This window comes from Notechis scutatus, chromosome 4 (genome assembly GCF_049901735.1).
Source record: "Notechis scutatus isolate UNSWTSFEM ecotype Mainland chromosome 4, rNotScu1.2, whole genome shotgun sequence".
Lineage (NCBI taxonomy): Eukaryota > Metazoa > Chordata > Lepidosauria > Squamata > Elapidae > Notechis > Notechis scutatus.
Genome location: NC_142012.1, coordinates 135,447,733 through 135,473,457, shown reverse-complemented (window position 1 = coordinate 135,473,457; position 25,725 = coordinate 135,447,733). Strand labels below are relative to the sequence as shown.

The 25,725-nt window shown below is 35.0% G+C and overlaps 1 protein-coding gene across 4 annotated transcripts in view; it reads left to right on the top strand.

Annotated features, from left to right (window-relative positions):
• EPHA4 (EPH receptor A4) overlaps positions 1 to 25,725 on the top strand; it is a 169,806-nt gene that overhangs the window by 77,700 nt on the left and 66,381 nt on the right. For all 4 annotated transcript variants that reach the window (XM_087965018.1, XM_087965017.1, XM_087965019.1 and 1 more), the window contains exon 5: positions 12,902 to 13,240. In XM_087965018.1, coding sequence (XP_087821144.1) covers positions 12,902 to 13,240 — 339 coding nt within the window. The remainder of the gene's footprint in view (positions 1 to 12,901; positions 13,241 to 25,725) is intronic.

Genomic DNA, 25,725 nt, shown 5'->3' with positions numbered 1-25,725 from the left:
AATTAGTGTCTCTTTCTAAAATCTCTATGTTCGCTTCAGATTGCTATGGAATTGAAAAAGGGCCTCCCTATAAACTGAGAATATAATTTAAGTTGTTTTGCCTTTTTATAGCTAAATGTAGCTTACTGTTTATATCCCCTAGAAAGGATATTGTTTTTAAATTACCATTTCAGTCCTATTACTCAAAACCTCTGCTTCTAATGCATTCTGACAGTTATCAGCATAATGAAGCATAATGAAATGATGGGCAATCTACAGTGAAGCTCAGCATGGATTCCACGAGTGCTTGAGTGATTCAGTTGTGAAAATGTGAATGGCCCTTACCTTGTTTCCAAGGTCAAGGGTTCCAGACAGAAGTCTAAATATTACGTGCAAATGGCCCTAGGAATTTTCATGAAGCCATTGTGTATATAAAATAACAAGTGGAGTATTTTCTTTAATTTTTGCAAAAGATTCAGCTTCATTTTATTTAACACACCTTTTACATCCAATTTCAGAAGCCTAGTTACACAATGTTAAGCTCATGGTGGGTACACAATAACTGTAAGTAAAGACAAGCCTTGAAAGGATATTGACTATCTTTTCCTTTATGTAGCTTTCCGTGATTTTCCCCGTTTCCATTAATTCTAAACATACAAACCAATGCTTATAATGGGTTTATCTGTAATTTATTTCTCTATTAGTAGACAAAGTAAATTAGATAGAATAATATGGTTTTAAAGTCAGAGCAGAATTTGAACTTCCTAATGATTCCCTCCCAATGAAAGCTCTGCTAGTCAACTTCTTTGAAAGCCTGATTTTATGTACATTTTTTCTACCTCTGGATGCTATTGTATAATTTCTGGTGATAATGTTGGTGCTTCCTCCCTCCCACCAACAAACCAATAAAATTCATAAGATTTCATGTATAATGAGCTCTTGCAAGACTTTCATCATTTACATGTTTTATTTTATAGAGATCAGAGTGTTTTATAAAGTAAAGGCTACAGCTCTTTTGTAGGTCAAGTGGACAGTAAGAAAATTTTCCTTCAAAAAAATTAAAAACCCACTGGTGATATCATGAACATACTTATATAATTTTCTTGGCAACAATATAGAAAGGTTTATCTTTATTGCTTTCTGAGATTTACTTATTAATCTATCATTCTTGGTCACCCCCTATCCAAGTATCAACCAAACTAATCCTGTATAGGTTCTGAATAGAGTCTTTCTTTGTACAAATCCCTATTCATGCTTATTGTCTTATTTTCTCAGCTTTTCTGTTGCTTTTTTCCAATAATAAACATTCTGCTTCTACTATTAATATCCAGTTTTCATTTAAAGAGAAAAAGCAAAAACACCAGCAAAGATTCTCTTGCCTTGGATTTATACTTCTGCAGACTTTTCTATTTTTCCTTAAATTTTCAATTTCTGTATCTTTGATATGGATGCAATGTTTTGGCTATTTGAAAATTACACTTAAAATTTAAGTTCAATATTAATATAGGTAATCTTCCAAACAGGCTCTTGTTGCTGCTTCTAAATGCTAGGTCAGTTTGTGATCAACCATTTGCTTCTGGATCCAATTTAAAGAGCCTAGCTGTGTGAGAGATTGCCTGGCTCTTACAGTTTCTACCCACCCTTTATTATCAGGCAGAGTGCCCATTCTCCAAGTCTTGATTACATAGTGTCAACTGAGGGGATGCAGATCAATATGGCCTCCCATCCCCATTTAAAATAACATTGAAAATCTTTTTCGTAGGCCTTGGGTTAGATTGAGACTTTTAGCATCTGATAAAATTGGCTTTGTAGATTGATCACTTCTTTGATTTACAATAATGATGGTTTGCACATAGTCTAGAAAGTATAGAAAGAACTTGATGGCTGGTACTTTAAGTGACTTCTGCACTTAGTGTACCCAGTTGTGTCCCTTGTAAAAACATATAAGGCTATGTTCAAGAATGACTAAACAGCTTTAAAGTAAGAATAATCCTTAATGGAAAAATTCACTCCAATATTAGGTGACCAAGGAGAAAAAATAACTGCCTCATATATAGCTCTTAGCTTATAGCTCTTTTTTTCTTTCAAAGTCAAACTTGCATAGCTACACTATTTGCTGTGGCTTATAACCTGTCTTTCAAGACAGAAAAGAGGGAAAGAGATTAACATTGAAGTGCTGATCTGAAGGGCCTTAAACTCTTAGTCTTAAGATAGTATTGATACATTCTTGGCAGCTTAGAAAATATGTGATGAATGAAGCCATGAAAGAAAGAGTCCATAGTTCCCATTAATCCTGCAAGTGGAGGTGGACTTTCTTGCAGCACAAAGTCGAGATGCTACCGGAAATCTTAATCAATTAGTCTAAAAAATCAATGCATCAAGAAGTGTGGGTTGGTGATGAGTTAGGGAAATGACTGGAATACAATATAATAAAAGTAAAAAAGGAAAAGAAGATGTAGTGAAAAACATCTGGGCCTCACTTAACAACCACTTATCCAGTGACCATTTGAATTTACAAAAATGCTAGACTATTGGTAATTTTCATTCATCCTCAAACTTAAATTAGTCACAGCATCCCATGATCACCTGATTGCCATTGGTAACTTTTTTGCCAGCTTTCTACAAGCAAATAGTGAATAGTGAAGCAAGCAGAAGGTTGCAAATAATGACCATAGTGACAGCAACTGAAAGTGCTAGAATTGCCACTGAGTCCCGAGTGGCCCATCATATGATAATGTGATTCAGTGATGAATATTCGAGTTCCAATCACTGTCATAAAGTGAGAACTACCTATAATCATACAGAAGTCCTAATTTTGGACCAGTACAGTCTCTTTTCAAATAAATTTTTACTTTCCATTCCCCACCCAATCAGATGTTGATGGTCCAGAGGATAGGAGTCACTGCAGAAAAGCTTGCTTCTTAGTTCCCATCAGATGGAATTCTTTGGTAATGGGATCTGTAGCATACTACTCCTGCCATACATGAAAGAACAGGTAGATATAATGAGGAAGAGTGAGTCCCTCAGTTAATTGTCCCAACCAGGACTTTGAATTGGTCCTGGAAACAAACTGGTAACCAATGCAGCTCTTGAAACAGAGATGTAACATTTGTCTTCTAGGAACACATGTAACTGCCTATGCAACCACATTTTAAGGCAGCCGAACCTTCCAGAAACTCTTCAAGGGCAGCCTCATGTAGAGTATATTATAATAGTCCACAATAAATGCTGATTTATCATCACTATCATAGCAGTATTGTAAATTGGACCCCTCGTTTTCCCTGCTGTGCTACAATAATGATACTGGGCAGTTTTTCTTGTTAGTTCATCTTTATTTCTATTAATCAATATAAGTTTTCTCCCTCATAATGCCTAGTATGGGGAAAAAAATGTTTTGAGCTGCCAGCTGGACCTTTAGCACGATCAACTTTTAATTTTGCTTACATTTGAAGTATAATATAATAGGATATGACTCATAAAGGAGGGCAATTATTTAATACCTAGCATCTTCAGAATTAAATTTCTAATAAAAAATGTAGATCAAACTAATAGCTTTATTTATTTTTCTCTCTTTTTACTTCTGTCTTTTCCCCTTCAAGCAAATCATTTGCGGAGATGAGAGATAGCAGCACAATCTTTATCATGCAAGTGTTACTAAAGACAGCTGAATAAAAGACATTATAAAATATCCTTGAAGTAGAGCATGATGTCACTTCATTTGAGGTTAAAAAATATAATTGCAAATCCCACCAAACAATAGCTTTCTCTGTTAAACTTATAGATGGATATAGGCAAATCTGGAATGATGATATGACTCAAGTTGAGAGACAAGTAAGGAGGATTGTGATGCCATAATTGCTTTGCTTTTTTTAAGGAACCATTTCTTAATACTACTTGTCTGATATTAAAATGCAAAATCAAGAGAAGAAGGAAATCCTTACAAAAGTACCTTAATTTAGATATGTTCATAGATTTTTGGGAGAATATTTTTTGATATTGACTCCTGGCAACTACCTGGAGAAATCACTGTAGTTTTCTTGGTAGGATTTCCTTGGTGGCTTGCTATTGTCTCCTTGCTGTGGTTCAAGGGCACACAATTTGCTTTGTATCTAAAGCGGAATTAGAACTCACAGTCTCCTGGTTTCTCTCCTGCTACCTTAATCACTACACCAAAGTGGTTCTCCTTAGATTTTTAGAGTGTAATGAATGTGACACTTTCATGACAGCAACTAAAACAGCTTTAGCTGTCCACTTGTACTGAACAAGTAGGTGTATCCAGGAAATAAAAAAAATATGTGATTGAAGGATGCTTTCCTCTTTGCGACATTTTCCCAGTCAGAGTCCCTGAAACACTTCTAAAATTTAAGAATTTTGTTGACTAGTACAGACAGAGTACAGGAGATGGGGGGAAAGGGAAGTATTTGCAGAAACCAGAAAAACAAACTTATGTCTCTTTCATCTTATTCTTATATGATGTAGCTGCTTTCTCTTCTCCCAAAGCTCTGCAACATAGCAGAACCATAATTCATTTGTATTTACTGGTTTCCAGTGTGTTTTCTTATGGCTAAGATACCTGTCAAGAAGAAAATAGTGGATAAAGTGACTAGCTTTCATGTTCCCATTATATTCATTGTTCTATGGGTCTCTTGCACCAAACATTTGAACAATTGGAGTAAGAGAAGTTCACTATCTGCAAAATCTGCACTATCATCCTGGGCTTTTTGTTCAGCTATTTTATCTTTGTGTCCGTGTACACTATTCATATTGTATGTCAAGTATACATGAAATGAATAGAATAAGTATCTGTTAAAACGACCGACAAAGAAAATGCCTGCAAAAAGGTATATTTTTGAAGGGTTTTTCACCTGCACTAAAAGTTCACAATATTCAGTTTCGGGAAATAAACTTTCTTAGGAAGGGGATAGATTTCATTTACCAAGAAACCTAGCTATGGACTTGGTAATGTAGGGACCAAACAGATATGTTGTGATTTATGCAAGTCTGAATAGTGCAATGTTCAGTTTAGATAAACTGATACCAGGTCATGTTTAATACAAGTTGAAGTTCACTTACTGAGAGACTATATGAATACAGTTGAAGCTATTGCATGTGTAGTTGCCACTAGGCTTTTATACATTGATTGTGTGAAAAATTGAGAAAAAGAAGGCTAAAAAAAAAAACTCAAAAAAAAAAAAAAGAGAGGGCTATTTTGAAGAAATAGAGCAGAATGTAGGAGATAGCATGTACGTTTTGGATATGGGCTTATCCTCCAGCTTGTCCTTTGCCCCCTTGATTTATTTATTTTAAATATTTATGAGATCTATCTAGAAGATCTCACAGCAGGTTATAATGCTTTAGAAAACAATAAAAGAAGCTAAAGCCACATAAAAAATAATTGAAGAATGGTCTACTATTACTACTATTTCCTGCATTACCTACAGCTTCTAAGAGTCTTCAAGGGAAGATTTATTAAAAATAATTTAAAGTTGTTAACATGTTCTTTTAAACTTTTGCTACTATATTTCATTAAAAAGCACATATTTTTAAAATAATAAATAATATTTCCAATGAGCTGAAACCAATTACCCTATTTCCCCTAGAAATATCACTTTGAATAGTGCAATTCAGACAAGAAGGCGCCGACGATGGCTGCCTTGGTGAAATGCTCTCTAATGGTTTCTTTATTCCTTATTATTATCTGCAATTCACTATGGATTTCATACTCACGAGACCATCTGTTAAGAATTAGGCAATGTTTCCTTAAGGAACAGCTTTCTGATTCCTTGCTCCCACCTGTCTTTGCAAACGTGGAGGAGATTCTAACTAATTCTTCAGTGCTATGGATTACAACAAACAAAGGAGGAAAGCGACAACGCCAAAAAAGGAGATGAGGTAAACAAGCGGGAATTTTAAACAGACTAAGGAATAGGGGAGAGAAAAACACTCCTCTCCCTTCAATCTTTCTTACTAATTTACACTCACATGCTAACAAGATGGATGAAATTCATCTCTTAAATAGATGGAATTCTGATTTCTATAATTCTGCAGTTCTTTGTTTTACTGAAACTTGGCTTAATCCACAAATTCATGGGGACAACACCATATACATCCCAGGATTTCAGATATTTAGATCAGACAGAATTGAAGAGACATCAGGTAAAACAAAGAGTGGAGGATTATGTTTATATATCAACATCGGCTAGTCTCAGGATATAAATATAATATATAAGTACTGTGATTGAAAACTTAGAGTCTTTACACATCAACTGCAAGGCATTTTACTCTCCACTTGAGTTCTCCTCATTTCTCCTAATAGCTGTGTATGTTCCTCCACAAGCCTATGTAAACAAGGCATTACGAACTCTTGCTGATCAAATTATGGAGGCTGAAGCTAAACACCCAGGTTCCCTTCCCATCATTTTAGGAGATTTCAATCAAGTAAATTTAAGGAATGAGCTCCCAAAATATTTCCAGTGTGTAAATTGTCCCACCAGAGGCAAAAATACTTTAGACACTGCTACACAACAGTAAAAGATGCTTATAGGTCTTTACCATGAGCAGCTGTGAGATACTTTGACCACTGCATGATTCACCTTGTACCTGCCCACAGACAAAAACTTAAAATCATGAAACCAACAATTAAATCAGTGAAGACTTGGTCGGATGAGGCAAAGCTGAAACTCCAGGCCTGCCTTGATTGCACTGATTGGAATGTTTTTGAAGATGCCTCTGCAGACCGAGATGAGCTCACAGATACTGTAACATCATATGTCAGCTTCTGTGAAGACTTATGTGTACCAACAAGGAACGTGCAAATATATAGTAACAATAAACCTTGGTTCACAGCTAAACTTAAGCAGCAACGTCGTTCCAAAGAGGAAGCCTACAGAAAAGGTGACAGAATGCTATACAGCCAGGGCAGAAACATATTAACAAAAGAGATCAGAGCAGCAAAAAGAAGCTACTCTGAAAAGTTAAGGAATCAGTTCTCAACAAATGAACCAGCAAACATGCGGAAAGCTCTTAAAAACATCACTGGCTTCAGCAAACCTCCTTCCTAGGAAGAAGGAAATCAACAACTAGCAGATGAACTGAATGTGTTTTACTGCAGGTTTGAAAGGAAACTACAGCCACCTATCTCCACAACCCACATCTCAAACACACCAAGCCTCCTACAACTGGCCCCAATCCATTGGGTTCACAACCTCTGGTGATCACAGAAAAAGAAGTGCAAGATCTATTTCATGGACAAAAGCCAGGAAAAGCACCAGGGCCAGACAAGATAACTCCTTCTTGCTTAAAAGTCTGTGCTGACCAATTGGCCCCCATCTTCACCCGAATCGTCAATAGATCACTAGAGATGCGCTATGTTCCTTCCTGCTTCAAATGTTCTACCATCATCCCAGTGCTAAAGAAGTCCTCCATCAAGGAACTGAATGACTACAGACCAGTTGCTCTAACATCTGTAGTTATGAAAATCTTTGAAAGGCTTATGCTGTTCCACCTAAAAGCCATCACAGATCCGCTGTTAGATCCCATGCAATTTGCATACCGAGCAAATAGATCGACCAATGATGCTGGTAACATGGCTCTGCATTACATCCTACAACACCTTGAATCTCCAAATACCTACGCAAGGTTACTCTTTATAGACTTCAGTTCAGCATTCAATACCACCATTTCTAGACACTCTTCTAAGTAAATTAAACCAACTAGAGGTACCTGAACAAACTTGTAAGTGGATCATAAGCTTCCTAACAGACAGGAAGCAGCAGGTGAAGCTAGGCAGAATCACATCCGATATCTGTACAATCAGCACAGGGGGGCCCCAAGGCTGTGTGCTTTCTCCACTGATTGTACCCTATGACTATCATTAAGTCTTGTACATTATGATTCTTGATTCTTAATGAATGTATCTTTTCTTTTATGTATACTGAGAGTATTTACACCAAGACAAATTCCTTGTGTGTCCAATCACATTTGGCCAATAAAAAGTATTCTATTCTATTCTAAATTCTCAACCATTTCATGAGATTCATTATCAGCAGTAATCAAGACGTACCTGTGTATCCAATCAAATAAACTCACCCCTTTGGAAAGGTTCCTCATAAAAAGGAGATAAATTTTAGTTCATCATTACTTTGTCTTTCAAAGTCTACAGACTCAAAACTAAAATGTTGAGGTATTAAAATAGCCATTACTTTGGTCATCACTAAACTCAGTAGAAGACTGCCTTGAAAAGGAAATTGCATCCCATATAGAACAACCTTTCCATCTGGTCAAATTGTAAAAAGCTTTAATTGAGGATAGCATCTGATCACACCCAAGGAATTTGCTCAGAATAACTCGCTCAGCAGATTATTCATGAAAATGTAGTCTGGGCAGACACTATTAAAGTCTTAGTCATAGTAATTGCTCAGAGGCCTTTCTAAACAGTGTCTGTTCACTGATGTTTTTGAAGAGTGTTATTGTTTTGTTTCTTAAAGGGTAATGTGTGTCAGAAAAGATTTATGTCAACAAAAGGATAGGCTTGTTTGGTTTGTCAATTGTAAAAGCCTCCTGGGATCTTTATTGCAGATTCTCTCAATAAAAGGGTGGCTTGACAATGTGTGAAGTGGGAAGTATTTCTTTTTAGGTAGACCTATTTCCTTCAAAAAGATATTACACTCATTGGCAATGTGCCACATTTCCTTGTTTGTGCCTTCTGAGAGGGTAGGAGAGAAAGAAATCCCATAGTTGTGCTCTCAAGATTTTTTAGCCCTTTGAGTTTGTCTATGTGAACAATACTGCAAAATTTACAAAAGTGCTTCCGCCACCTATGTGGCCCAATGACGTTGATGGAAAACTAGGTTATGCTTGAGGTTGTTACACTGCTTGATAGTATGCCAGTTTTCCATTTTTAAAAATTGAAATAATACTTTTTAAAAAATGCTAAGTCAAATGGTCAGTGAAGGCCAAAGAAAATAGCCTTCAGGCCTCATATTGTGCTTGAGGTGCAGGATTTATTGTAATATGCATGAGTTGTGATAAGTACCTGAGATAGCTTTCACATCATTTCTTCTGTTTGGCCAGGACAGATATTTTGGAATTTTTCTTCTGTTACTTAAACATAATTTGCTAGCTATGTGAACAGGGTGTTTGTTACCTTTCTTTTTTCTTTAACACCAAGTAGGGTTGAATTTTCTAATTTCCCTTCCACACTACCTGTATGGAAGTACACAAGCATATTGCAAGCCTCAGTTTTCTCTGTTTTCTGCTTGACTGCTTCTCTATTGGGGCTCTACCCTTCTCTGTCCCATGTACTTGATTCAGATAAGTACATTTTCACACATAAAATTGAACTAAGCCCCTTCAAGAGCATCTCAATGAACCTGACTGATGCTGTGTTATTAAACCCTAAAGCTGTTGTAATTGATGTAACAAGTACCCAGTCTGAAATTGAGAGATAGGAATCATTGAGTATAAATAACAATTTGTTATCTGGCAGCTCTGCATTCTATGTAGACTTTACCTTTGCAAAGCCATCAAGAAAGAATGTATTAATCTGATGTATATTTCATCTTTTCTCAACGAGCTCAAGATGTAGTATTTCTGACGGCAAATATGCCTAAGAATTGAAAGTTGAAGACAATTTACATAATATCCAATTATAAGGAGAACGATCTCCTTTCATGGATGTGCACATAGATGCACAATGAAACATTTTTTCACAAACCGTACTACTGTTATCTCATTTATGTTTGTACATATTTCTCATTTTTACGGTATTTTTCTTTAGGTTCTCCATACATTTATATACTTGCACACATATAACCCACACCTTTTCCCCATTAACAACATCTTTTCTCATTCACATGTATGTATTTCATGTACAGATATCCTTCTACATCTTTTAATGGCCAGCTTTACCTATCTAGTGCTTTAATATATTACATTAGAACCCAGTTATACATGTGTGTGGTTTGTAGAAAATGCAAGCTTACACACACCTGTACTATCAGACTCTGAAGCCATATAGACCAGTGGTTGCCAACCAGTGGGCCGGGGACCACTGATGGTCCACAATAAAATTTTGGCGGTCCACAGAGAAATGTTACCCCCAAAGCACCCTCCAAAACAATTAATCCAGGCTGCGCGGGAACACAAGGCTGCGCCACACACATGACCTGTGTGAACACAAGGCTTACATAGCTTGCATTGGGAACAACATGAGGTAGTGAGGGGAGGGAGGAAAGGGTGGAGGGAGGAACTTGCCCCACTCAACCGCCATACCTGGCTGGCCACCGGGTTGCTTCTTTCCACTTCTTTCTTCTTCTGCTTTTGGCTGCAAGGAAAGCAGCAAAAGTCTTTCTTTATCTCCCCCCAAACTCCACCAGAAATGAGTCTTTGGGACTCTGCAAGCCAGCCTGTTCCAAGAGGCTGCGCCAGCATGACAAGTCTCACAAAGACTCATTTCTGACAGAATTTGGGGGAGAGAAAGAAAGACTTCTGCTACTTCTGCTGCTTTCCTTGTATGAAGCCAAAAGTCTCTTTCTCTCCCTCACCCCAAGAACGGAGCTGGAGACAGTATCCTGTGATCCCAAATAAAGAATGATCAATTGGTAGGAAAATGGGGTGGGAAATTTTCCTGCAGACTTTTTTTTTTGCGATTTCCCCAGGGTCTCTGGTCCACAGGATTTAAAATTATGAGTTTGGTGATCCCTGAGGTCCAAAAGATTGGCGACCCCTGATATAAACATTAACTGGGATCTCCTGATGCTTCAGTGCCATTCTATGTCCCCAACCCCCCAAACAAAAAAAACCCTAATGAATTAATGTAGAGATGCTTGTTAGAAAAGGGAGTAAACAGGTCTAGATAGGAAATTAGAATAATGAGTACTTAAAAGGGAGGAGGAAAAGTTGCATAAAGGTTTGCTTGGTTGTTTACTTTTAATGTTCAGTGACTAGTAAAAACCAAGATTAGGAAGATGATAAAAACAAAGGCCAGGATAAAAGAACAGAAAAACATTTCATTCAGACACTTGCTCCTAATATTAAGAGTATTCTGATCTTGCTTTGGGCCTTAGTTCAACAATACACACATTTAGAAATTGGTTGCTGTGTTCTGTTTTCTTCCAGACTAAAAAGTACAATATATGCATGTAGGCAGTGATAATCTATTCTTAGGGTTAGTGAGTAGCAGAAGAGTGTATGACATCTCATTCTTATACAGGTGAAACTCAAAAAATTGGAATATCGTGCAAAAGTTCATTTATTTCAGTAATGCAACTTAAAAGGTGAAACTAATATATGAGATAGACTCATTACATGCAAAGCAAGATAGTTCAGGCTGTGATTTGTCATAATTGAGATGATTATGGCTTACAGCTCATGAAAACCCCAAATCCACAATCTCAGAAAATTAGAATATTACATGCAATCAATAAAACAAGGATTGTACATAGAACAATATTGGACCTCTGAAAAGTATAAGCATTCATATGTACTCAGTAATTGGTTTGTGCCCCTTTTGCAGCAATTACTGCCTCAATGCGGCGTGGCAGGGAAGCTATCAGCCTGTGGCACTGCTGAGATGTTATGGAAGACCAGGATGCTTCAATAGCAGCCTTCAGCTCTTCTGCATTGTTCAGTCTCATGTCTCATCTTTCTCTTGGCCATGCCCCATAGATTCTCTATGGGGTTCAGGTCAGATGAGTTTGCTGGCCAATCAAGCACAGTAATCCCGCGGTCATTGAACCAGGTTTTGGTGCTTTTGGCAGTGTGGGCGGGTGCCAAGTCCTGCTGGAAAATGAAGTCAGCATCCCCATAAAGCTCGTCTGTGGAAGAAAGCATGAAGTGCTCCAAAATCTCCTGGTAGACGGCTGTGTTGACCCTGGACTTAATGAAGCACAGTGGACCAACACCAGCAGTTGAAATATAATGTAGACATATATAACCATTGGATGAAAGCACAATATAAATTTTAAATAAAATTTGGGATGTCTCCTATAAAATGATGGAATAAGTAGTTTAGTCATGGATGATTAATAATTGATAAATATATAAGCATATGTTAGTTTGACAATGTGAAATTTATATAAACTGTGAGTAATGACTATGAAAGATTCGTAACCAACTGACACACTGCATGTATATAAAATGGAAGATGGTTTTATGTTTTTATGTATTGTTTGTATATGTTTGTCTTAAAAAATATTTTTTTTTTTTAAAAAAAGAGTCTATTTCATATATTAGTTTCACCTTTTAAGTTGCATTACTGAAATAAATGAACTTTTGGACAATATTCTAATTTTTCGAGTTTTACCTGTACACCAAATCATTCAAATGAATGACTGATGATGTAGCCTATGGGCTTTTTTTTTTGGTACTGCACAATACATGGTATGTTGACCATTTGCTTATACATTTTTCTGTCCAGCCAGATATTTACAAATGGAAATCTGTTTGGAAGTATGGATGTAGCTGTACAGGAGCAGTTTTTATTTTCAGATAGCTTCTGACTGAAACACAAGGAAGCAAACTGCTAGAATTATTTTGTGTATGAAGCTTTAGTGCAGGTCAGAGAAGTATATCATGAGTCCTCCAGGCTGCACACACCTATGCTGGGTCCCTTGAAATCCTCCTCAACTGTAATTTTTAATATGAGAAAGCAGAATTATGAAAAGATAGAAGCAACTCAAGTAACAATTTATAAGTATTTAAATGAACTGAAATTAAATATAGTATTTATCCTGAGTGTATCTTTTGTTCCTGAACTCTCTACTCTTTGTGGAGATTAGCACATGGCACAAGGTTTAAAGTCCCAATTCTTGTTTTTGAGTCAATGAAGTTATATAACCATGTGTAGATATTTCTCTAAAGAGGCTTCCTATTTTTTTATTTTATTTATATAATTAAAAAAAAGAATGTTTTTCTTTTGCAGGCCCTCCATCAGCTCCCGAAAACTTGATTTCCAATGTCAATGAGACATCAGTGAATTTGGAATGGAGTTCCCCCCAGAACAAAGGTGGCCGTGAAGATGTGTCTTACAATGTGGTGTGTAAGAGATGTGGAGCTAGTGATCTGAACCGCTGCCGGTCCTGTGGGAGTGGCGTTCACTTCAGTCCTCAGCAGAATGGTTTGAAGTCCACGAGAGTTTCCATTACTGACCTTTTGGCACATACTAACTACACCTTTGAAATCTGGGCAGTGAATGGAGTATCCAAGCAAAATCCAAGCCAAGACCAAGCTGTGTCTGTCACTGTGACCACTAACCAAGCAGGTGAACTTTTTATTCCACTTTCATTTTCCCATTTATTCGAGCTTTCTCTGCAGATTCTTAGTCATCCATGTCATGGTTGTCCCAGTGGTGCTTTTTTCAAGAGGCAACTGGACTTTGAAGACATTTTGCTTCTCGTCCAAGAAGAGATGAGAAGCAAAATGTCTTTAAGAAAAAATAAAGAAAAACCAGTTGCCTCTTGAAAAAGCACCCTTGGAACCGGTTGGAAGTAGTAACAATTTTGGAGGGAAGAGAGCATATTTGAAATGTTAACACATATTTTGGATTTGATTTTGAAATTCTTACCCTAGAAGATTTACCTAATCACCAAATGGCTGAAACTGTGGGCATGGCCAGTGACAAAACTACCAATTTAGCAAAAGGCAGCTTGAATCCCAACTTGGCCTCTGCCATTGGAATACCTATTTTTAGAATGTAAGAGAGTACTGAAAATGCAGTTTGATGGTTTGCTTTCAAGGATGTATTCTTCTTACATAATTTGTTTCACTGACAGAATCTTTAAATATCAAGAGGGTTAGGAAGCTGCATGTTATAAGCTGAGGGATGCAGAGAGAAGGCAAGTATTTTGCTGTGAATAAGATCTGGATCAAAAACCAGTAGCTATAAATTGTGGAAGAAAATAATGCTTCCTCCAGTGCCAATTCTCTGCATCCCCCAGTCAGAACAATTTTTGATTTTTTTTTCAACCAGAGTTGGTATTCAGCAGGTTCTGACCAGTTCTGGAGAACTGGTAGTGGAAATTTTGAGTAGTTAGGAGAACTGGCAGATACCACCTCTGACTGGAGATTTTACAGTATCCTTCCCCTGCCACGCCCACCAAGCCATGCTCACAGAACTGGTTGTAAAAATGATTGAATCTCACCACTGTTTTTAATTATCACCTAGGAATCATTTCAACAGACTATAACAAAGAGAAGGAAAACACATTCTATGGTATACTTTAACACATGCTAAAATTGTGAAATACAGTATATTCCCAGTCATTGGTCTCTTTGGAGTATGTACTTGACTGTGTATACTAATCTCTGAGAATATGAGGAATCATATGACATAGGAAACATTACCTTTTACTGAATGCATCCTATTTTTTCTTGGGCTGAACTCTTCAGCCTTCAGCCATAAATTTGCTTATTTTTATATGAAAGATAAGTATACTAAGTTCCAAGAAGTAAAGTACAGTATACAGATAAATTAGTTTCAGCATATACTCAAATCTTGGCTTCTAAAAATTATATCCCCTGAAAACTATCACTGAAATTAAATGAATGATTATTTTTCTAAAATATATTATTTTGACCAAAATATAAATATATATTCTAATATAAATATTATAAATATTAATTTAAGTATAAATATTCCAATAATTTGCTTTCATCAACCATATGCAGCATTTCAAAAATCAAGTTGGTTTCTAAATCAGAACACAACACAAATGAAAAGTTGTAAGTAATTATAGAATAAAGATCTGACCTTTTATTTGGACCAACATTGTAATTATACAATTTGTAATACTATTTAGTTTTAATGAAACAAAGCCCAACCATGTATTTCCTAGGCAATTGTATAGTATATAAGCCTCTAAGTGGGAATAATTTGATACTTTACTAATAATATTTGTATTAATATTTGTAAGTTAAAACATATAATAGGCTGCTTTAGCAAAACATGTTTCTGCGAAAATCAGCCCCAAGTTGATTTCATATTTTTTCTAGCATCTGATAGAAATATGAAAGTTTGGAATTCTACCTCAGTGGATTAGAAAAGTACTTCTCCCTACATTTTCCCTTGATATTTTGCTTGTTTTTATTTAGTTTTCTATAGTTTCTGAAATCTCTTGATGTTTTAAGTGCCCCAAGAAGTTACACTGCCAAAAAGATGTAGCTGTTTTAAAGACATTTTTTTTTTTTTTTTGCTCCAAAGCATTCCAATTCAATTCATTTTAGAAACATGTACTTTTTGTTATGCTCTGGTTAAAAGTATCAGGTAGTGGGGCTTATATTTTTGCATATAGTTATTACAGTGTTTGTTTCCACTGTAAATGAAAATGTGGTACTATAGTGACAAACATATAGCTTGGTAAATCATGAATGTTTTCTATTTTGTTTATTAACTTGGTGAAGTTTGAAAAGTATATTTGGCCTTCCAGATTGCTGTTTAATTGTGAAGTACAAAAAGTATGCTTCAAGAGATTCCTTCTATAATGAACCCTTAGGTTTCCTCCCTTCCTGCCTCAGAGGCATATTAGGAGTTTCAAGATTGCCTTAAATTATCTTGACCTGAGAGAAATATTTCTGGTTATACAGTATGTGTGAGTCTGTTTGTGTGCTTCAAAATAAAACATTTGCAATCTTCTTCTTCTTTTTTTAGTTTCAAGAAATGCAGGCTTAAATAACAACGTATAAATACCATTTTGTGCTTAAAGTAAACATATGAATATGTTGCTATGTTAATGATTTGTGTTTCTACATTTATAAATTCTCTCAATAAGACTGCAACTTTGTTTGAAGATTGATATTTAAAATGGTAGCTTGCTGTTAATTCAGATTGATGAGATTTTATTAAAAATATGGTACTCTGTAGCAACTGATGTTTACACAATGTATAATTGATTATACTCATGTTTCAACTTGCTATTTTGTTACAGTAAACTTACTATCTAGGTAAACTAATGGAATCAGTGATATATAACATATTGAATGGATTGCTTCAACTACATACTTTGAATAGCAAGATTATATGCTTACGATTTATTAGTTCTGATTAGATTTTCAAGTCTAAAGATTTTTAAACTTCTTTCAGTTCTTTAACTTCAGTGGGTTGGTTAAACCTACAATTTTTTTTGTCCTCCTTGTGATAGTGATAAACTTTTAAAGATTTTTTTTGTAGGATATATTAAGACATTTTTAAGAATATTTAGAAATATGTCAGCTTTATAAAACATAATGCAAGAATGGCAAACAAATTTCCATATGTATTATGTTAAAAGATTGGTTTCAATAGGGAATCGGTTGAAATATCCAGATGAACATTAGAAAATTTCAGGATATTCTAGTCTTCTCTCCTGTTTTGTTGGCAGTCTGTGTTCTTCTGCTGTTTAAATTTTTAAACAAATATAATTGTTATCTGGTTAGGTTAACTTTAGTATTTTTTTAAGTTAGTCACACTATTGGAGTGGATTGCAGAAATATTGGTTAAGAGGGAAAGGTCTATAAATAAATAAACAGACTTTTACCTCACAGCACTTAAAGATATTTTAAAATTGCAGTTTTAGTCAGAGAAGGATCTTTTGTATGAAGATATTCAATTCTGGATGATTCCCCCTACTCCACTTTCTTTTTTTTTTCAATGTGTCTAGCTATCTGTCTACCTGTTGCAAATCTTTATTTTAGAGAAATTGAGATTTGTAGATTATTTTCTTATAGTTTTCTTATCTACCTCCCAGTGTATACCTGCATAAGAAAATCATTCTTGTTCTGCAAATATGCTTTTTAACTTTTGCCTTAATTTTCTGTCATGCCAGATATGATATATAATGCTGCAAAAGTATAAAATGAACACATATTTCTATATTTATTTGATTTTACTTCAGTAGCATCAAACTTCTTGAAGCAGTGCCAATAGTAAACATTGAAGGATGTATAAACAAAGAGAAGTAGAATTACACTTTGATTATTTGTCCTAATTAAAGCACAATGTTGAATGGGAAAGAGGGAGGATCAAAAAAAGGTGTTGTACATATTCTGAATAATCAAAACAGCTAGGGCAGGGATATCAAACTCACAGCCCACGGGACGGATATGTCATGTGCTGGCCACAGCCACCCCCAGATTAGCAAAGGGAAAAAAGTCATGATACGTCACATGATGACAACATGATGCTGCAAGTTTGACAGCCCTGACCTAGGAAGATTATTACTTCCATGTAGCTTACAAACACAGGAAGATTCTATAAAAAGAACAGATTCTTTATTAGTATTTTTAGTATATTTTTTTTCAGAAATCCTTGCTTCCCTTCAGATATTGGTTAGGATGTCATGTGCATTACATCACCCTGTACAGGAAATGGACAAAAGGTTCTATGTGTTTTGCAACTCTTATTTGAGCTGTACAATAGAATATATATAAATCAAATGAGGATCTGTGACTATGTTACGCCATGAGTCTGTGCTGCTTTCAGTGGCAATGATGGAAATTGCACCAGTATCAAAGGCATCAGATGGCCTTTAATTTGAATTCAGGTACTAAAGAAAAATCTTCCAAGCCAACTTGGAATATGCTAAGGGTGTTTACCTTTCTGTTAACCATCTTCTTTATTGCCAAATGTTTCATAAACATATATGTACACATATACTCCTCTTTTCTTCTCTCAATGAAATGCAGGTGGAAAATTTAAATAAGTAGCTATAAAAGCATGTACAATTTTTGTGCTTAAAAATAAAACATATTTTTTCTAGGTTGTGAAATAATTGAGAATATGCCAGCTGCTACCTCAGCCTCTTTAATTAAATATCTTATTTAAATTAGTGTTTTTTTTTCTTTTTTTCCAAACTGTTTCCATCAATGATTTCTATGTTTTATCCATTTATTCTGTAAATGAGGTAGATAGGTTTTTTTAAAAGAAAGTAAGATATAATGGTTAAATGTCAATAATCTGAATTTTTATTTATTCATTAGGAGAGCCGGTGTATTATTGTTTCTCTTGGCTTTATTGAGTGAATGTTTGGTTTAGCATGTGTAAGGAAATCAGTAACAGGAAATCAAGTCGACTAATGAGTATTATGTAGCGTTCTCAATGTTGGAAGAGCCGAGGTTATTCTTATTTTTGGTGGGACAAAACTGTAAAGACTAAAGCTACGCCCTTTGGGAAATCTATTTCCTGTACTTGTGAGCTTCCATCTGCCAGTTGGCTTTTGTCTGGCTTGATAAGAATGTAACTGTATGGTGTCTTGATCCAAGAAGAACAAAAACACATTTATTTGGCAAAAAAGATGTATCAGTGGAAATTTTTTAAATATGATACTTTGAAACAAAACAAACAACTAGGAAATCTGACTTTGCTTTATTTATGCATTCTTACTTGATTTGGGAAAGAAGAAATTACTTGATTTGGGAAAGGAGAAACAAAACATTGTTATAAATTCCTGGGATTTTAGAATTCTTTCAATTCATGACTGTCTCTTGGAAATACCAGGTTTTTTTGCCTTTTCATTCTGGATGATTAAAATAATGGGGGTTGGGGATAGAAGTTTTTAAATAGATAAATATTTAATCTTATTGATATTGCAATGAAGACATTGTTCTGCTTATTAAAGAGATCCATTTAATGAGACTATAGTATTCTCTGTAACAGGTGGTGGTGAAATTTGAGGAAATGTTAGTTCTCTTCTTCCTTCTGTTGCTGGAAGATGGGGTTAACCTGGGAGAAAATTCAGGAATTTCTTAACTCATTTTCATTTTAGGGTCAAGGGCTCTGGCTGTTGTTATTATTTGGTTTCAACAAAATGAAACCACAGCTACCAATTTTTAGTTGGTATTAGCCTTCATATGTATTTACTTCTTTCTAAGGATATTGTATGTTGTAATGTATCATTGCAGTATTCGTGCTTATCCAAGCAGTGTGGCTTTTTGTAATTGTCAGATGGAAATTTTGTCAATCTGCAGATTTTCTAAGTGCTATCCAAGATGTTTTGGTATGACACTCATGTACTGATAACCGATGGATCACATAGCTGTGTTTTGCAATCATCTTTCAGTTTTTATTATCAGATTTTGATATTTATGATCTCCAATTCTTTATCTTCTATTCTATCATCTTCTGGTATTATCACAACAATTATGCACACTTTTTTTTTTTTTTTAATCCACAGTTAAATCTGGTATATTATGACCAAGAGTTTTTCAGTTTGGATTTGGAAATTCTACAATATTTTAACCTGCTCAATTTCAACCAGTTTTTCAACTTTATGTCCCTATAAAATTTTTATTACATGATATTTTTTATAGATGTTTTAGTGCAGAGGTCTCCAAAGTTGTCAACTTTAGGACTTGTGGACTTCAACTCCCAGAATTCTTCAGCCAGCTCCACAAGTCTTAAAGTTGACAAATTTGGGGACCCCTGTTTTAGTGAATCATTACAAATATTTGTTTGAAGTATTCTACTTTTTTGGTTCTGATTTATAATAATAGACCATAATAGTGTGATTTACAGTATACTTTTGTCTTGTCTGTGGTTGGTGTTGTTTTCCAGTAAACCTGCAGGGTTAGGCTCTAGTTCATGAGTCCTCTTGTACTTGTTCACAGATGACCAGGAACGCTAACATCTGACATGGTCCTTATTGACCTAGATGACAACTGATTCAGTATTTTTTTTTCTGAAGATATAATGTGATTAAAATTGAAGTTATATCTGTGACTTGAAACCCACTATAACTTCCAGTATTTTAAGTACATTAAGTTCTGCATAGCAAACATACAATCTACTATTTGACTATAGTTTACTTTACAGTTTAACTTTTCTTTAATGTTTTTATAATCTATAATTATCTATGCAGCATTTTTAACAGCAATAAAAATGAATAATGTTGGGAAGGTAAAAATAGTAAAAAGATTCAGAGAATAGAGTAGTTGTAGCCTTGAATTGCTTAAATGCTACTGAACCAAATGGTTAACAAAATTTTGTCTATTGCATGTGCTTGGGTAAAGTTCTCTGAAAGATAAATAGTGATCAACTGAAAATTCCTTCCCTGGTCATTTAATTATGTCCTTGAAAATGTGTAATGTGGTAGGAAATATGTGCTCTTTTCCTTCCCTTTGGCAACCAGCTTTATTCATGTGTAACGGACGTGCTACTCAGAATGTACATACATGCATCCAACACAAAACAAAACAAAACAAAAAACGGGAAATCTATTATTGGGAGGGGTTAAATTTATTATTTCAAAGCGATTATGCTTTTTACTGAAAAAATAATAATATAAACAACTGCCTGCTTCTTGGCAAAGGATTTGTACCACCCATTTCCATGAATTTGTATTCAAAAGGAGAGTAAAATCTAAATCAGCAAGCAGATAAAAACTTTTTACCACCTTCAATAAATCAACAACTTTACAGGTCAATGAACAACTTTGGGCAAATGAAACTAACTACTTTGCAGTAGAAAGAGATTATTACAATATTTAAATACAGATTTTGTCCTGTTATAATATAGTCTTCATGGTTTTCCGTGGGAAATGAAGTTCATTTATCACTCTGTTGCTAATATTATTTTACAAACAGGCATTGTCTCTATTAATTATTGAAAAAAGGCCAGATGGTTAGAGACCATGAATTTTAAAACTTTTTAAGAAACCCATAACATGACTCTCCATAGTTGTTTGACTCAGTCCATTGTATGTTTTGAAATCCCCCCTCTCTCTTTTCTTGTTCATTATAATTCCATGAGGGCTACACAAGGTCAGACATGTTCATAAGTTCTATTTTTATATAAGTTTTATTAAGTGTAAAAAGAACATAAAATCTAACTCTAACTAATACATAATAAGTAAACAAATAACAAAAAGATAAAAGTGGAGAAAGAAAAGATGAAATAGAAAAAACCTTCCAATTTCCATTGCAGATATATAAGTATGATTACAAAATTCTGTTACTCGATTATTACAAAAAAGCTTTTATTACAATTTTTTTTCTTTTACCCATTTTAAAAATAATCATCAAAATCACTAGTTATAAGTGCATTATTTCTGTTTCATGCAAAAAGTCTATAAGGAGTTTCAAGTCAGGTACAACTGGAGATAATGTCTTTTGTCTAGTCAAGGAAATGTATTTAGCCATCTATGCAAGTTTCATCATTTTCGCATCCATTCTTCTACTATGGGTAGAGAATTGAACTTTTCTACTTTTAAGTAAACTTGCTGCATTTGTGATATATAAAAACAAAGTTCTTACCTGTCTATTCATTAATTCTCAAAGAAAAATCTCTGGTTTCAATTGTACATTAGTCTTTAAGATCTTCTGAATTAGTGTTTTCATTTTTATCCAGATTTTTACTGACCCATATAGGTAGTGCATGACATATGACCATTTATTTAGTGATGCTTCCGAGTTACTACAGTCTTGGAAAAAGTGACTTATGATCTACTTCCACAGTTACAATTGTTGCACCACTCCATGATCACATGATCAAATTTCAGGTGCATTTATGACTGGTTGCCATATCCTGCATTCCTGTGTTTATAGTTTTCAAGCCTTTTGGCTGATTGGCTCATTGAAAAAGCTGGATTCACTTAATCATGATGTATTCAATTAATAACAACAGTAATTCACTTAATGACACCATAAAATGGTTTTAAAATTGAGTCTGACTTGACTTATGACTGCTACAACTTATGGCAGAAATTCAGTTCTTCTTATATTTCAACAAAATTGTGTACATTTTAGCAATAACATGTTCATCATTTGTACATCGCTCTGTTTGAAACTCAATATTGCATTGTTCAAAACCATAAAATGTTTATCTACATTAACACTTTCTGATAATTTTGGTATGACTATCATTGACAAGTGTATTATTCTGTTATTGAACTTTTTCTTGATTTTATTTTGCAATCTGCTTGAAAAATTGTACTACATTACGGTACATTAACCATTTACATTTACTTATCATTTCTCATCTATATAATGTTCCATGTGCAGAAAGCCACAAAATGTTTTCTAAGAATAACCTACATACAATATATATATAAACTATACAGAAATATTTTTAGTTTCTTTGCAGCAATTATACCTTGTTTTTTCTCTATATCTACATATTCATAGAGACCACCATCTTTTCCAAACAACTCCCCCAACTGAGTAAAATTAAGTGTTATCTCCTGAGCACAGCCTGAAAGACACCAGGGTCCAGTCTGCAGTTGAGCAACAATAAAAGGATTCAGAGAACTTTTATCAAAGCTTCTATTAAACCCCTGCTGGTGTCCTCAAATAGGTTTTTTTTTTCCAAGCAGGAGAGCACAAAAGCTATGCTGCACAACTGTCCCTGTGTGTCCATTCAAAGATTTTAAATCCACAGAGTTACTAATTAAAAAGCCAGGCATTGTAGTACCAATAAATATACCGTTTCTAAGTCCCTGCATTGCTCCACTGACTCACGATTCAAGGAGCAGGGAAGGAAGTTGACCTGATTATACCCATAAAATGATAATGTTAGTCCAGCCTTCTCTTTTCTATAATGAATGGTTAAAGGTTAGATGTAGATGAAATGAGTGGGTGGCAGAAACTGCACTCAGGTTTATAGACTTTCGGTGGCTGATGGAACCAACAACTTCTTTCAGGATCTGTCCCTCAGAAGGAAAAATAGGTATTGCTTTTCCCCTTCCAATGCCAACTTTATTGTACAGCACAGTAAATAATACCTGGCTGTGTGGAGAATCAGCAAAGTTGCCATTTTTTGCAGATCTAAATCTCTCAAATAGAGCTATAACGCTACACCCACAGTCTTCACACATGATAATCTTTCTAGTAAATAATTGAGTCACTGATGTGATGAAAACTTCAGTAATTGTTGTCAGTGCTTCTCATTTTAAAAAGGCTGCAACTCATACATTAATCATAACGGACGTTTTCCTGTGTTTGGCTTCTAACTATTTTTTCTGCCAGAACTTCTGATCTTCCAGGCACATCCCCAAATTTCAAGTATGATCTTTAATATGGAGGATCAGAACCAATGTGATGCCATTAAAGAATAGGTGGATTATGAATCAACAACCACTGACTCCCCATTTTATCACTAGCGGCAACTTCCAAACTTAATTCAGAGTGCTATATGCAACTTTTAGAGTTCTTTTAGTCATGGCATCAGTGAAATCAGGTATTACCTTTGTAAAGTAAACTCATTCAATTCAATTTTATCATCTTGTGAAGATCTGCTGAAAGTTCCCCATTGCCTCTTAGATTTACAATACTTGGATACGGCAGTAGGCCTTAAGTTATATTTTTATACATCAAGGCATTTGTTTATAAAATTTATTTTTCGTAACAGGGTTACTCTTTGCTGATTTTTCCTTTGTTTTTATTTTAGTATGCAACATCTAGAATTGTGTGATTGATTTAACAAATTCATTTAATATAACTATGTAAGTTCAGTTACATATAAAGTTAATATATTTAATATAAATAAATACACAGACTACTCTGACCTGCTTTGATTCAGCTGACTGTCTTTTTTTGTTCTTGCAGCCTTTAGACATTTCCCATAATATATCCTTTGACCTAGGATGGAGATATATAGCTGGATATCAGCAGTGTAACTCTTCCATGTTGGATACACATCATTTCCTAATGTGTCTTAATATTAGTATATTAATATCATATAGATATCTTATCTAGATCTTAAACAAAAGAGCAGAGGTTCAAACTCTGATACAAACTCATATTGGAAGGCCTGAAGACTTGACCTGTCCTAACCTACACAAGTGATAGGGACTGTCTACTGAAGAAAAAGAAAAACAAACATAAAATTGCTTCCCAATGCTCACATATAAGTGATCCAGAATTAAACTATAGTTAATGCATTCTTGAAGGTCACTGAGAGATATAGCAGGGAGGATCACCCTTGCCCCAGATCCTTGCCCCAGATCCTATCATAGAATGTTCACAAGACTGATCAGTGTAGCTTCAGTCCCATCTCCAAGCCTGAATCCTAGCTAAAAAGGACCAAAATGATCTGCTTCTTCCAGAACTCTTTGTAACTAAATAAAATGTATTTCTTTGTTTAGCTAATATATATATAATCATTCCCAGGGCTCAGGAATTTTTAAAATATAATGCAAACAATAAGGTATATTCAGCTAATTAAAAATATAATAGAATTCTAAAGTATATGTTTAATTCCTCTCTTAAAGTGCAACAGGAAATATATTTTTGACTATTTTGTAATACTTATTTATAAAATGTATTGGCTACCCATCTTCCCATAGGGTAACTCTAGAGTATTAATTAATCTTGGCTTTCTATTGGTTGCTGCTTATCTATCTTTGTAAAACAGATTATATATTAACAAATAATTTTCATAATTCTGTAAAATAAGAGCAGTGATGAATGCAAAGATGTTATTTTAAAACTTCTGCAACTAAATATGTGTCCCAATTCAACAAATAACTAAGTTTATATGACATGCCAACAGCAGAGTTTGAAGTCCATTTGTGATGCCTTATAGAGTAAATTATACCTTAATTTATTAAGTATATTTTCTCTGTGATGGTTGCAGAGTTCTGCCTGGTAGAAGCTTGTTTGGCAATGGCCCCCAATGACATGTTCATGATTGTATTGAATATTGAGTCAAATTCAGCTAAATTCTTCTCTTAGAACTTCTAGAGAAGAGAACATCAGATCAAAGAGGAGGAGCCTACATCATCATTAGCCTTAATTATAGCTAACACACACACACACACACATTTTAACTTACAGTTTTATACTGAAAGCCATGTGTGTGTGTGTGTGCGTGCGTGTGTGTGTGCGTGCGTGCATGTGTGCATGCACCAGTAGTGAGCCAATTTAGTGTAGCAGTTAAGGCATCAGGCTAAAAATGTGAGACTATGAATTCTAGTCCTGCCTTAGGCAAAAAGTCACCTGGATGACCTTGGGCCAGTTATTTTCATTCAGCCCTCAGAAGGTAATGAAGGTAAAGGCAAACCACTTCTGAAAAATGTCTATGGAGATTCACAGTCATCCACGTCATGGTTGTCACAAAGATGCTTTTTCAAGAGGCAACTGGAGTTTCTTGTTTTTCTTTGAAGATGTTTCGCTTCTCATCTAAGAAGCTTCCTCAGTTCTTATTGTATGGTGGGGAATGGAAGGGTTTATAAACCTTGCAAACAGCTAGTCATTTGAATTCTTTTAGAGAGTTACTGAAGCCACCTGGAAGTTTGGTTCCTGTATTATGCATTTTTTTCTGGAAATCCATTCATACACTCATACCATTCGAAAGATGTTCATCTCAAAGTGTATCACAAATGTTTATGGAGATTCTCAGTCATCCAGGTCATGGTTGACCCACAAGTGCTTTTTCAAGAGGCAACTGTACTTTCTTGTTTTTCTTTGAAGACATTTAGTTTCCCATCCAAGAAGCTTCTTCAACTCTGACTGGGTGGTGGTATATATTCAGGCAAAGAAGTGCTCCAAAAGTGCTTTTTCAAGAGGCTTTTTTTTTTCTATTCCTTTCCTTCTCCATTCCCTCCTTGCTTTCAGTTCCTCCCTTTCCTACTTCATTTCTCCCAGCCTCTCTTCCTTCCATCCTTCCTCCTCCTTTCCCTTTTTTCTCCTTCCTTCCTTCCTTCCTTCCTTCCTTCCTTCCTTCCTTCCTTCCTTCCTTCCTTCCTTCCTTCCTTCCTTCCTTCCTTCCTAGTATTTCCTTTTCTCTTTTCTTTTCTTTTCCTCTTCTGTTCTCTTTTCCCTTTTCCCCTTCCCTGAAGG